This window comes from Etheostoma spectabile, chromosome 9 (assembly GCF_008692095.1).
Source record: "Etheostoma spectabile isolate EspeVRDwgs_2016 chromosome 9, UIUC_Espe_1.0, whole genome shotgun sequence".
NCBI lineage: Eukaryota > Metazoa > Chordata > Actinopteri > Perciformes > Percidae > Etheostoma > Etheostoma spectabile.
This window is the reverse complement of record NC_045741.1, coordinates 29,991,363-30,004,554: the sequence shown is the minus strand read 5'-3', so window position 1 is coordinate 30,004,554 and position 13,192 is coordinate 29,991,363. Positions and strand designations below refer to the sequence as shown.

The window sequence follows — 13,192 nt, the reverse complement described above, 5'->3', positions numbered from 1 at the left end:
CCCTAAATAAATACTTAATTTACCCCTATACATGTACAGAAACTGGTGAAGTGAGAGAGCAGACTGCTGCGTGCCACCAGCAGAATTCTTTAACATTCGGCTAACCTTAGGCTCAGTCAAAATTTTTGCTCTGACTTGATTGGCTCCCAGCCAAATGACAAAGAATAAATAAAGACCAAATCCCTTTCCCAGGGAATAAAGTCAGGACAGGACAGGTTTTTCTACAAAAGACAAATGTCACGGCCATTTGGCATCTGTTCACTTTAGATCAGGATGTGGTCTTGTGGTGTTTGCTTTTGTAGTAAAATATGTCCGGCACTGAGGACAGGACAGGACAGGACAGAGGACAAGATTCGTACACAGCGAGCAGTGAGTGGCATCCCATCCTTGTCTCGCTCGTCAGGGTCCAGCATGCCCAGCTGGACGGACAGCTCTCTCTTGTCATCAGCGATGATGGGGAATGGCAGAGGGCTTTCGGTTTCACTGTTAAATGCCATCACGTCCTGCACAGAGGGAAGAGATACATGCAGCGTTTACATCTGTTAATGTGTGTATATCATAATCTCACCTTCCTGGCAGCCATCTCCATCATTGCAGCACAGGTTTGAAGAGAAATCGGAGGCCTTTAACTCTACTAAGTGCTCAGAAACTATGATTATAGTGCCAATACTGTTGCCTCACAGATGTTAAAGGTCCCATGGCATAAAAATGTCACTTTATGAGTATTTTCAACATTAATATGCGTTCCCCCAGCCTGCCTATGGTCCCCCAGTGGCTAGAAATGGTGATAGGTGTAAACCGAGCCCTGGTTTCCTGCTCTGCCTTTGAGAAAAGGAAAGCTCAGATGGGCCAATCTGGAAACTTGCCCCTTATGACCTCATAAGGTTGCCTCCCCTTTCTCTGCTTTGCCCACCCAGAGAATTTGGTCCACCCAAGAGAGAGGGACACCATGGCTTTCAAATGATCAAAGTGGCAGTTGGTCAAGACCACAACCCTAAATTAAACTAAATTAGGTGTGATCAATTAATGTAAGTTATTTGATTCAAATTTAGTGTGTGTGTGTGTGTGTGTGTGTGTGTGTGTGTGTGTGTGTGTGTGTGTGTGTGTGTGTGTGTGTGTGTGTGTGTGTGTGTGTGTGTGTGTGTGTGTGCGTGTGTGCGCGCGCATCCCCAACCTTGCTCCAATGGCGGTGATCCTCCACACTGTCAATGGACAAGGCAATCATCTTCACACCTCGTTTCTTGAACTCATCGCTGATCCTAGCGGCACAGGCGAGCTCAGTGGTGCAGACGGGGGTGAAGTCCTTTGGGTGCGAGAACAGGATGCCCCACCTACGGAGGAACAACAGACATAAAGCAATGAGGTTTTTGCGCTACACATCAGTTTCTGGCTCAGAAACCTTCATGTGAAAAACTGTATTTAATACAATTAAATGAAAATAAAATTGAAATGTTTTAAGAAAATAGCAAATAAGGCCATTGTCATCCAACACGTTTTAATATTAATGCACATTGCACAATGTATACATTTATTCTTACTTATGTGTATTATACATTTAAAGAATTGATATTTGGAGTATACACAGTCTAGAATTAAATAAGGGACAAAAAAGCTGCTAGGAGCATGAGCAGTGGAAGACAAAGAAGAGGAAGACATGGCTATAAAGAGAAAGACAGAACATTAAGTCTCAGTAGAGGACATTCCAGCAATAGATTGAAGCAACAGCTGTCTGAGAATCTGGCAGACTCGAGCTCAAAACATTAAATCCAGCTGTGTACTACAGCCCGACCGATATATCGGGGGGCCGATGTCATCGGCCGATGTTAGGCATTCCCCAAGATATCAGTATCGACATTTATAATGGCCAATATAATTCATCAGAATCATTTTCAATGACAAATAAATGAATACAAAAATAAAAACGGACTGTCAACCATGTTCTGAGTGCTGACGTTGCATAGTTTGTCCACCAGAGGGCGCTCTACACCGTCCCTGTTGTTAATGTGTTTTTCTTCAAAGGACTGAGTTTCATATCTTAAGTTTGTATTTTTATGCATTTTATTTATCAGAACTTTAATATATTTTGATGTTCCTCTGTTCTGTTGTGACAATAAAAGAAATCATTATTTTATTGAGGACTCAAATAACTACAAATAACTAATGTTAGGGAAATCTGTTTGTTTTGTAACGTGTTTCAGAATTTATTTCATTTTATTTTTTTAAATATATATCTGCCGATATATTGGCATATCGGATTTTTGTATAACTACTCCTATCGTTATCGGCCCTAACAATCCTCTGTCGGGCTCTGTGTCCTAAAAAATGTAGAATGAGGAGGATGAAGGGTAAGAAAAATCTAAGTTTTCCTGCAAAAAACATTCCAATCTTTTTGAAGGATAATTCCTTGAATCACGAGTTTCACGAGTGCCTCACATGATTTATGTGGACTCCTTCTTCAACGCGTTGTAACATACTATCCCATTGGTAAGAAAAGCTCTGCCCCACAACACCATCTGACTCTCTGTTACTGGGGATTCTGTTGAAAGTCTTTTGTGTCGGATTTTATAACATTCCAAAATCTGAATTTTGACTAAAAGATTATTTTTTTTTGTCACTGTAAAGGGATATCAGTTCGAAAACTAGAAATCTGTATCGGCCTTGAAAAAAAATAAAAAAAAATAATTGTGATCATGTGATTACGGGGTGACCAGAAGCCCTGATTACCCAATCTGTTGACGCAGAACAAACCCTGGATGGATACTGGCACAGTTCCTAAAAGAGGAGTTTTTTCCGAAGCTGCTGTTGATTTAATCATAGACAAGAAGTTTAAAAAAAAAAAATCATTGGATTTTTTGCAGCAACACTTGAGCTAGATATTTGTATGAAGCTGCACAATACACACGTGGGCTATTCTAAGATAAATATCATTATGCTAGGACATATAGTGAACGGATGATGCCCTCTCAGTCTAACATCTGTTCTGACAAAAGGAAAGGAGGAAGTGATCGTGCAGTTGCTGTAACTGTGTAAACCTTATATTAAAAAGGTGTGTAGCAGCTTTTGCCTCAGTGACACTGTTGTGGCAACGTATCTGCTCTTCCACTGTGTGTACAACCTTTAAGATGAGGGAATGAGGGTGGGGGAAATCCTGAAATATAAAAAGAGAGAATAAATATGCTCTCTCAAATAAGGAGAATTAGATTATTCGGAAAGGTTTTTATAAATTGTTCCTGTTGTTCAACCCTCTAGATTTGAACAGGTAAATCAATCCATGGGAAAATCATTCAAACTGCTTTCAGTTGTTCATGCGTGTTATTGCATGAAGTAGTATTCCTTTCCCTTTGCTGTTAAACAAAAAACAATAGGCGAGCCAAACACTGGGCACAGTTCCAAAAACCACACAAATACACACAATACAGGCCTTGTCCTGCCTGTGCTTACACATCACTACTGAATTAGATAAAGAAAATGACTAAGCTATGCTGCCATGACTGTCATTTTTTTTTAGTCTGCAGCTAGGCCGACTCTGTGTTTCTGTCTATCGGAGCCGTCCAAAAACAGAAATCAAAATACATGTACTCTACATTTATGGAAGCCTATATTAGCATTTTCTCATCCAATGACAATAGGGTCATGTGTATTAACCCTACATACAGTATCTACAGTGGCTTGACAAAGTTTACACACCCAGGCTAATGTTGATTAAAAATAGAAAAAAAAAAAAACATCTTTTGGAAATTAATCTAAAAATTTAGGAAAATCCAACCTTTTAAGGACACCAATTTTCTTTGCGAATGATTAATGTATTATAAATAAATAAATGTTCTTCCTTAAAATACAGGGGGCATAAATATGCACAGCCCTATGTTAAATTCCCATAGAGACAGGATGATCACTATCATTAAAGGCCAGTTATTTCATGGATCAGGATACTATGCATCCTGATAAAGTTCCCTTGGCCTTTGGAATTAAAATACCCCCCCCCAATCATCACATACCCTTCACAGAGATAGGCATGGGGAACTTTCCATAAAATCATCTCTCAATGCAAATCAAACCAGCTATAATGCTAACTGAAATAAAACCATGATAATGTATAAAATACATTATTCATTCACAAAGAAAATTGGTGTCCTTGGATTGAAGGCATTACGATTAATTTCCAAAAGATTTTTTTTCAATTTCTCTAATTTTTACTCAACGTTAGCATGGGTGTGTAAACTTTGTCAAGCCTCTGCATGTCAGCCAGCAGGCGCTGCATGGCAGACGGATGTGTCAGAAATCAGATCAACGCCTTAGCTTGTAAATTCAGATTCAGTCCGTAAGGTTACTCAGATCAGCGATCAAGCGTCTCAGTGTGACCAATCCCCATGAAACACATTCGCTCCAATGAGGTGGCTGTAGGCTACAGGAAGCGTGAGCACTTACGAGCTGCCCAGGAAATCGTGGATCTTGATCCTGCCAATGGTGGTGTCGGCCTCGAAGTTGGGGAACTCGTCTCCCAGCAGAAGTCCAGGCATGGTCGGCTCTCCTCTGCAGCCCACAGACACACGAGAAAGGACCGGGGTGACCTGCTGGTTAGCCTGTAGAGGCTGTCGGTACACGATTCGTCCTGCCTGCACGATCCGATCTGCGCATGTGCAAGATATATAAGATCAGCAGAACGTCATGCATGGATCATGGGTTGGACCCGGATAGGGGCGGTGTCACTCATGGTCCTCCTCATCTTAGTAGCGGCCTTTAAGCTTCCCCTGGCTAAATTGTATTGTATTCTGTTTTCCTTTTGTATGTTTATATGTTTTTTGGAATACTTTTGTATGTCTTTTTTGCTCTGTTTCCTTTTTTTGCAATAAAGACAATAATTATTTTTTTTTTTAAAAGGATAGGGGCGTTGTCGGTAGGCGGGTTAACGTCTGTTACGTAGATCATCGACCAACCAGATACGAGAATGTTTTTTTAGGCAACTTTATTAAAACAACAATACAATTACAAACCTGTAACAAGCAGAAAAGCCACACAAAAAAAGGAATTATATATACAAACAAATCTATGCAAACACATATTTATGGAAAAATAACATATTTATGAAAAAATAACTACTCAATTTACAAAATTGTTTTTTACATTTTTGTTAAATGCTTTTTCTTAATTGCTCGTTAATTGCTCAAATTGCTCTTAAATCGCTCCACAATTAAAATAATAACTATCATAATTTACTTCTGCATACTTTTGCACTCTTCATTGCACTATTGCTGCCACCTGTATATTTATTATCTGTTTAGAGTGTGTATATAGTAGTGTGTATATATTGTTTGTTTTGTTTTGTGGAGTTTTGTATGTGTATCAAATCAAAATTCCTCGTACATGTGTCCTCACACCTGCCAAATAAAGCTGACTCGGATTCTTTTATTCCGCCAATGCAAAAAAAACACAATTTCCCAGGTAGCTTTGCGATTGGAAAAACAAAGATGGAGATCCAGCTATCTCAGGACGTGATGTGAATGAAACGTCCAACAGATGAACGAAAGGACACGCGCAGCCAATTCACTGCAGACAGCTCACTGCGGGTTAACTACCTAACACCGAAGTGTCTACGTCGGTACAATTAACAGATAAAATGCCTTCTCCTAAAGCTAAAAACCCCGTTCGCGGTGGTGGAAGCCCGGTGCTCGGGAGCTCCAACGGCCGCTACGAGTTCATGTCACTGACGAAGCCGCTGAACCGGTCCTCGCCGTCGCATCTCCACCAGCGGCAGGGCTCCGAGCCGGCCACGGCTCGCTTCCGAGCTTCGGAGAGCCCCACTCGGCGCCGGGGCTCCAGCTCCTCCACGGGCTCCGGGAGCGGCCAGGGGCTGCCAGAAGAGGACGGTATACGGCTCAACCCCTCCTTCATCCGCGTAGCGCTCAGCTCGCTTCTCGCCATTGACCTGTGGATGTCCAAGCGGCTGGGGGTGTGTGCCTGTGAGGACTCTTCCTGGGGCAGTGTTCGCCCGTTAATGAAACTGATAGAGATCTCGGGACATGGCATCCCCTGGCTGGCTGGTACCGCCTACTGTATGTACAAGAGTGACAGTGCCCCAGGACAAGAAGTCATGCTCAACCTTCTCATGGGTAAAACGCCCTGCTATTTGTGTTCCTTCTTATGTTGCCACCCTGTGTTTAGAATTAACACATACATTTTACAATGCTAATGCAGACAGATTTCTAGGTAACGTTACCAGAGTTTTGGTTGAGGTGCAGTATTTTGTGTCACCCACACCCTCCAGCTCCTCCTTCTTTCTCTTCTTTTCTCCCCCCCCCAACTCACAGGTGATCCCACCTCCCATGACGTGTTTAGCTTTCCTTGCAGGTTCTGGCATGTATTTTTGCCTAAATGCACCTCTGTTTGCAGCTGCAGCTGTAGCCTGCTCCAAATTACCCCTGAGTTTGTCTGACTGGCACTTTGTGAAACCACAATTTTAACTTGATAAAAGGATGAGGTCAGTTTCAATATTTTGAGTAAAGCAATGGTTGGAGCTTAATCCTGCTCCGCTCTCAGGGTTCAGTCAATTATTAGTCAGAATCTCAGATGTTGATGTGTGAATCCTTTTTATTACATAGGATATCCTAGAATCAAAGTTACCTGGGTCAAGCTATCACAGCTCTCCCCTTCCTTTGTCTGGCTCTTCAGCTCTTGCACCCCTGGTCTTAGTCACTAAGGGTGGGGTCTCCAGGTCACAGTGGTGTGATGTGTTTGTGTGCTTATTTCGTTATCTTTTCAGTTGGAATGTGACTGAAAGTTTAGGGCCCTTTCAGGACTTGCAGAGCAAAAGATCAGTTGGGCTGTAAAGAGGGACTGAATCCAGACACAGTACGCAGACCCTTATCATCAATTCTGCTTCTGACACATTTAGGAGAGCTGGATTTTAACAGAATGTACCAGAACATCTTATGTTATAGAAGAGAGTATTGCAAAACAACGTAATGCATGAACAACAAACTTAATGCATGACCAACGTGTCTTCATTTATGTTGAAATAACGCTTTTGCTTTTTAGCTTAAATGTATAATGCAAATCACACACAGTGTTTAAGCACATATAACATTATAAATCCCAACAAAGGCGTAGACCGGTTTGAGCCATCAGACTTTAAAAATCACAACTCCTCTTCAGCACATGATGCTTTACACACACATTGTTTCCTGTTGTCTTGTCTATATTAGGATTATCTCACCCTGAGTAAAGCATGGTGAACTGAAGAATAGTTGGGAGACAGGTTTTAACTTGGACAGACTTGCATTACATCCACTTTATACATCAGGATATGCCTAGTATTGTTACAGGACGAGGATTTGTGTCTTTCAGATGTTTGGTTGTTTTGCCCAGTAACGCAAGCCCACAATGGCAGTTTTTCCTCATATAAACTATTGACTTATTTCATAAGGGTGGGGGGAAAAATCGATACAGCATCGTATCGCGATATTTTGAATGGCAATACTGTATCAATACACAGGCGCCAAATATCGGATCTTTTATCATATATGTGTTGGTCCGTTTGTCTGCTTGACAATGCCATTTTGCAGCAATAACACGAAAGTTATATGAAAACACAAAGAAATGTATCTTTTTAGATGAAACAGATGTTGACAAAGTTTCCTTTTGGAGACATCATTTGAAATTGGAAATAAATAATACAATTGCAATATGTTGCAGTATGTTTAAAATTGCAATTATCGTATCGTGACATAAGTATCGTGAGGATATCGTATCGAGAAGCCTCTGGTGATTCCCACCCCTATTATTTCCTTGGGTGGGTGGGTAAATTAATGTTGGTTTTTTTGTTTGTTTTTTTGCCCTAATCCACTTCTGCTTTTACATCATTTATAACTTCATTTTGTCAGTCAGCTTTCACATCAGCTTGTCAAGCAGGTGAATGCTTTAGAGTCTCCTTTTTGGTTTTGCCTGATAAGAACGTTGGACTTGTTTTTATTCCTGCGTGTGGGTGATTTAATTTGTTTCTGTGTGTGCGTGTGTGTGTGTGTGTGGGGGGGGGGTTTAAAGTGACAGGTGGCTGGTCAGTAGATATGATTCAGGTAGAGCCAAGTCTTGCTTTATGTGCAGTAGGCGATATACTGGTGGTTTCAGTCACAAATCACCAACTGTATATATGCACTAAGCTTAGGATAGATCTGCACGATTTGGGGGAAATATATGAATCCAGATTTTTTTATGCATAGAATTGATATCCTCTGCTTTGATTTTAGTTTTTTTGACCATGACAAAACAAATTGGCAGTACCAAACATAGATTTCTTTTTGGCACATTGCACATCACCACAAGCCTGTAAACATAGAAGAAGTGGGTTAAGACGCTTGTGATGCAGTCGGCTCGTAAAATTTAAATGAGAATCAAAGTCATTTAAATACATTAATAGATTAATCGTGCAGGCCTAGCTCAGGAAGGAGAAGCTGTGAAGAACACGAAGGCCTGAGACCGCTGTACACTCCAGTTCTCAACAGTTTTCAACAACAGCATTTATTTGACCATTGAGTATCAAAATAAAATGTCAGTTGCATATTCATTTTGCTGAAATCCTTTCATTGGACTCCCAGCAGCGATTGGCTCAATGCCACCTGGCTCTTTCATGCTTTTCTTTTTTTTAGCACTGCAGCCCTGAAGAACAACTGCTAATAAAAATCTTTTTATATAAGTCCACTATGCCCAGGTAAGGGCTGGCAGATATAAGCTGCAGTTGATCTTCAGCGCAATGCACTTACTATAGGCTGGTTCTGATTTGTGCATATCTATAATCTAAGCTATAAGGTGACATCATTTTGCTTACAAAGCCATGTATGTTTCTGTTGTTGTGATGTAAATCTGTACCAAGGATACTGCAGTTATTGAAGTTACAGAACACCCTCTCTTCACGTCTCTTGTTTGCCATGTTATGTGATTACATTGCTGTTTCTTCATATTTCATAACCCATCTTCCCCTTTATCCCCTTCAGGCCTGCTGTTGGACCTGGTCCTGGTCGGCATTGTTAAGGCGGTGGTGCGTCGGCGTCGGCCAGCACATAACCGCATGGACATGTTTGCCACCTTTTCTGTGGACCGCTACTCTTTCCCATCAGGCCATGCCACCCGCGCCGCCATGTGCGGCCGCTTCCTGCTCGCCCACCTGGTGCTGGCAGCCCCGCTGAGGGTCCTGGTCCTGCTGTGGGCCAGCCTGGTGGGGCTGAGCCGAGTGATGCTGGGCAGGCACAACGTCACTGACGTGATGTTTGGCTTCTGGATGGGCTATTGCCAGTATAACCTAGTGGAGATGTTGTGGCTCTCACCTCAAACCCTGCAAGGGCTGCTGGGACAGTTAGCTTAACATTAGGGATTGAAGGAGTACAAAAGATGGAGGTTTTAAACTTGATTGTAGGACCACCTGCACACCTTTTTGTCTTTTAGACTGATACACGTATAGGAGAAATTGTCCTTAGACTAGAGACGAGAGCTTTATCATACACAGCTTTGTTCTGCTGTTATCTGACTCTTAGGTTCAAAAGGCTGCTTATAATAAATAGTATGGGACTTTTAATCAGAATAGACCAGGAGACATTTGTCCAGATTAGCTGAAGCCCCCTCACTCTCCCTGCCGACCAGATTCACTGGAAATGATTTAGGGCGTTTTCACACCTGCCTTGTTTAGTTCGGTTAAATCAAACCCCGAAGCGTTTGCTTCCTCTGTGCTGTTTGGACAGGTGTGAACACAGTAAACACTAGGGGTGGGAAAAATAATCGATTCTTAGATGTGTGTCGTGATTCTCTCTAGAACGATTTGATGCTCGATTGGGATACGTTAATATTTTTTTTTTATGTGTTGATTTTTATTTAGAAGTTACTGTCTCCAGACAACCAATCAGAAAAAAGTGACTGCAAGAGAACGGGACAATGGACAACAACTTAGAGTTTAGGCAAAAGTGCAGAAAAAAACACACAAAAATGGCCAAAAAAAAAAAGGTTTTGTATATACAATGCGGCTCATGAGTATAGGAACCTCTGAATAAGGTGACTAAAAAGAGGGATAAAAAAAAAAAAATCATCTTTTGGAAATTGATCTAATTGCTTTAATTTAAAAATGAGGAAAAATCCAACCTTTAAGGACACCAGTTTTCTTTGTGAATGAAAAATGTGTCGTAAATAAATAAATGTTCTTCCTTAAAATACAGGGGGCATACGTATACACACCCCTATGTTAAATTCCCATAGAGGCAGGTAGACCTTTATTTATTCTTAATATCTTTTTTATCTTTATTTTTAAAGGCCAGTTATTTCATGGATCCAAGATAAAGTTCTCTTGGCCTTTTGGCATTAAATAAACCATTTTTCCAGATTCCAGATCGGCCCATCTGAGCTTTCATTTTCTCAAAGGCAGAGCAGGACACCCAGGGCTCGGTTTACACCTATCACCAGTTCTAGCCACTGGGGGACCATAGGCAGGCTGGGGGAACTCATACTAACCAATGTCAATAAGATCTGTACAAAACAAGTTTCTATGATAATCATATTTTGTACATAATGAAAACGATGTAAACACTGTGAGTTTTAAAAAGTAATGGCTTGTTTTTTTTCGCGAAACATTTGGAAAAGCCCATAAATCATAAATTCATACGCGTGATCAAATTGGAGGCATCGAAGGATTTGACACGGCATCCTCCTCGCGTTACTTCGACCTCGCAAGCATTGCATACTGTAATTTGCGCGTCTTTTTTTTTTTTCACTGGGAAAAATGACCAGACAAGTTGCTTCGTCTTTAGCATGTAAATCCTGCGCTCCGTCACTAACTCTGTGTGGCAAGAAACAACAACACACACACACACACACACACACACACACACACACACACACACACACAAGAGCTGCTGTGACACACAATGGCAGCTAGACAGAAACATCACCCGTTTCCGATATTTCGTACATTCCCAAGTTTGCTTCTTGACCCCCACTCATTAAATCTCAGCCCAAGCAGATTTGGAACTACTAAATAATATATTTCATTTTTTTAATTGGTACTTACAGTCAGATGAAGATATGTGGGTGAATAACAACCTGTTAGAGACCTGCGGCCCTTTGCTGAATGTCATCTCCCACTTTCTTGACTTAATATGTCCTAAGAACCCTATGGATCAATTCAAGTGATGGTTTTGAGAGCTTGCACTGTGAAAACACAACTGAAGCCACCCTCTTTGCACTCGAATCACTCTCGTCTCACAGATTTGAATATGCTACATATTTTCATTAAGTTAGAACTTTAAAAAAAAGAATATGTAACTAGTTACTCACCTCATTTCTCATCAGCGCCGTGGCAGTATGTAGTAATGACAAGATACATGATTGGAATAAATGAAACTACAGTGCATACATATAGGGCGACTTGACACGGCCCGTTTAAATGTGAGTTCTATGCTACATGCTGTCATCATATCTTAGTTTTGTGAAAATGTATGTGAATATGAAGAAAGCCATAGTTTCTCATGTACTAGTCTCGCTTTGCCAGACCTTCCTCCACGGCGCGGCAGAGGGGGGGGGGGTCTGTCCAGTTCACACAGCATTCCGTGATGGGTGAAAAACATGCTCTGGTTTATTGGCATCTTTTTAAACCAATCACAATCGTCTTGGGTGGAGCCACAGTGCCGCTGCGAAATCGCCTAGTTATAGTCCTGCAGAAAACTCAGATTGGACAAATAGTCTAGCTAGCTGTCTGGATTCACCCTGCAGCCCCCCCCCCCCAGCACAAAGAAAGTCCAAGGCAACGGTTTTCTGGCCAAAATGAGTGAAATCTGGCGGATTTTGCGGAGCACTCCCGAAAGTGGAACGTCAAGGTTTTCAGACTACTCAACTAACTCTGACGTGATATCACATGACTCACGTCACATTTTTAATTTCAATTTCCCACTAATTCTCAGTTAAAGATTCACAAGAGCAATCTGGGAAAAGGGATCAACTAACAGCCAGGTGTTGAACTGTTGAGGACTGGTCTTGAATCCTAATGTAAGGTCACGAGCGTGACCCTGTGGGTCAGCGTCGTATGTTCCTTGCTGACTTTGTCTGGTCGGGCATTGTAATTTTCGAAAGCTGCGCTTTTATTGATTGAGCCATATACACACACTGACACATTTAAACGCATAAATTAAATGACACCAGCAGTCAAGATGTTGTGACACAGAGGGCTAGTGTTTGTCATTCAGCCATTACAGCATGTGGTTAGCTGATCGGTGCCCTGACAGTGTGTTGGCTGTCACACACCTGGCCCAAATCTGAAGAGAAAATATGGAGAAAAAAAATGTGCAGATGTGTCAGTCAAGCAATATTTTTGCTTGCTTGCAACATAACATGAAATTTGATGTTTCACCTGTATTAATACAGTACATCCTTTAAGTTTTATTGTCAGATAAGTATCATACATGTGCATGTATTACTGTACCTGATCCATTTATTCACTATATGTGCACAGGTCTCCTCGCTGACTCTTGCTGGCTCTCACACACCAGAAACCAGAACAATTGTACCCTAATTTGTTTTCAGTCGGTTATAATTTCTAATAATTTTGATTAGGCATATAATGAGATATGGTGACTTATGCTTTGTGTGTACATGTATGATGCCTGTTCCCATGTATGTGCCCCATAATAGACTTTAACTGACCTCTCTCTGCAATAATCGACCAATGATATTCCCAGTGCGAGTGATTAGGTGACCAGCTGCTTCCATTCTTTTTCTTTGATTAGCCTTTAATCGCAAGTCCATACATGCTGGACAGTGAACTCTGTGACCAAATGATTTTTAGCATTCTTTTTTGGGGTTTTACATGTTGATACGACGGCAAGGCAGAGGCCTAAGAAAAATCTGTATGATTACAGAATAGATTTTGCACATTCCACATGTCGGAAAATGTCCCATCCGTTCTTGCACACTGTCAAACACGAAGCCAGCGCCAATATATTTGACTGCACTCAGTTTTGCCTGCGATATATATTATAAATGGTATTGTGTGTGTTTCCTGTGCTGTATATACCTTATTCTTAATGTATAGAAAAATGCCTGTATGGTTATGTGGTTACACTGTGATATGATTGGTGATCATTTGCTGCTCAATGAATGATTTGATTGTAATGATTTTTAATTAAATGGGAACAAATTTGAAACTGTCTCATGTCATGATAGA

General features: G+C 41.2%; 2 protein-coding genes across 2 annotated transcripts in view; one reads left to right on the top strand and one right to left on the bottom strand.

The window, feature by feature from the left end:
• The window catches only part of prdx6 (peroxiredoxin 6), a 6,553-nt gene extending 1,965 nt beyond the window's left edge, over positions 1 to 4,588 (bottom strand). The window contains exons 1-3 of the mRNA XM_032526491.1: positions 4,429 to 4,588; positions 1,175 to 1,331; positions 360 to 503 (exon numbers count right to left, since the gene is read on the bottom strand). Coding sequence (XP_032382382.1) covers positions 360 to 503; positions 1,175 to 1,331; positions 4,429 to 4,520 — 393 coding nt within the window. The 5' untranslated portion in view covers positions 4,521 to 4,588. The remainder of the gene's footprint in view (positions 1 to 359; positions 504 to 1,174; positions 1,332 to 4,428) is intronic.
• A 707-nt stretch (positions 4,589 to 5,295) lies between these two features.
• On the top strand, positions 5,296 to 12,297 carry plpp6 (phospholipid phosphatase 6; the record flags this gene model as incomplete). Its single annotated transcript, XM_032526490.1, is given in 2 exon segments — positions 5,296 to 6,110; positions 8,988 to 12,297. Coding segments are annotated over 2 exon segments (861 nt in total). The 3' UTR covers positions 9,356 to 12,297.
• Positions 12,298 to 13,192: the final 895 nt, after the last annotated feature.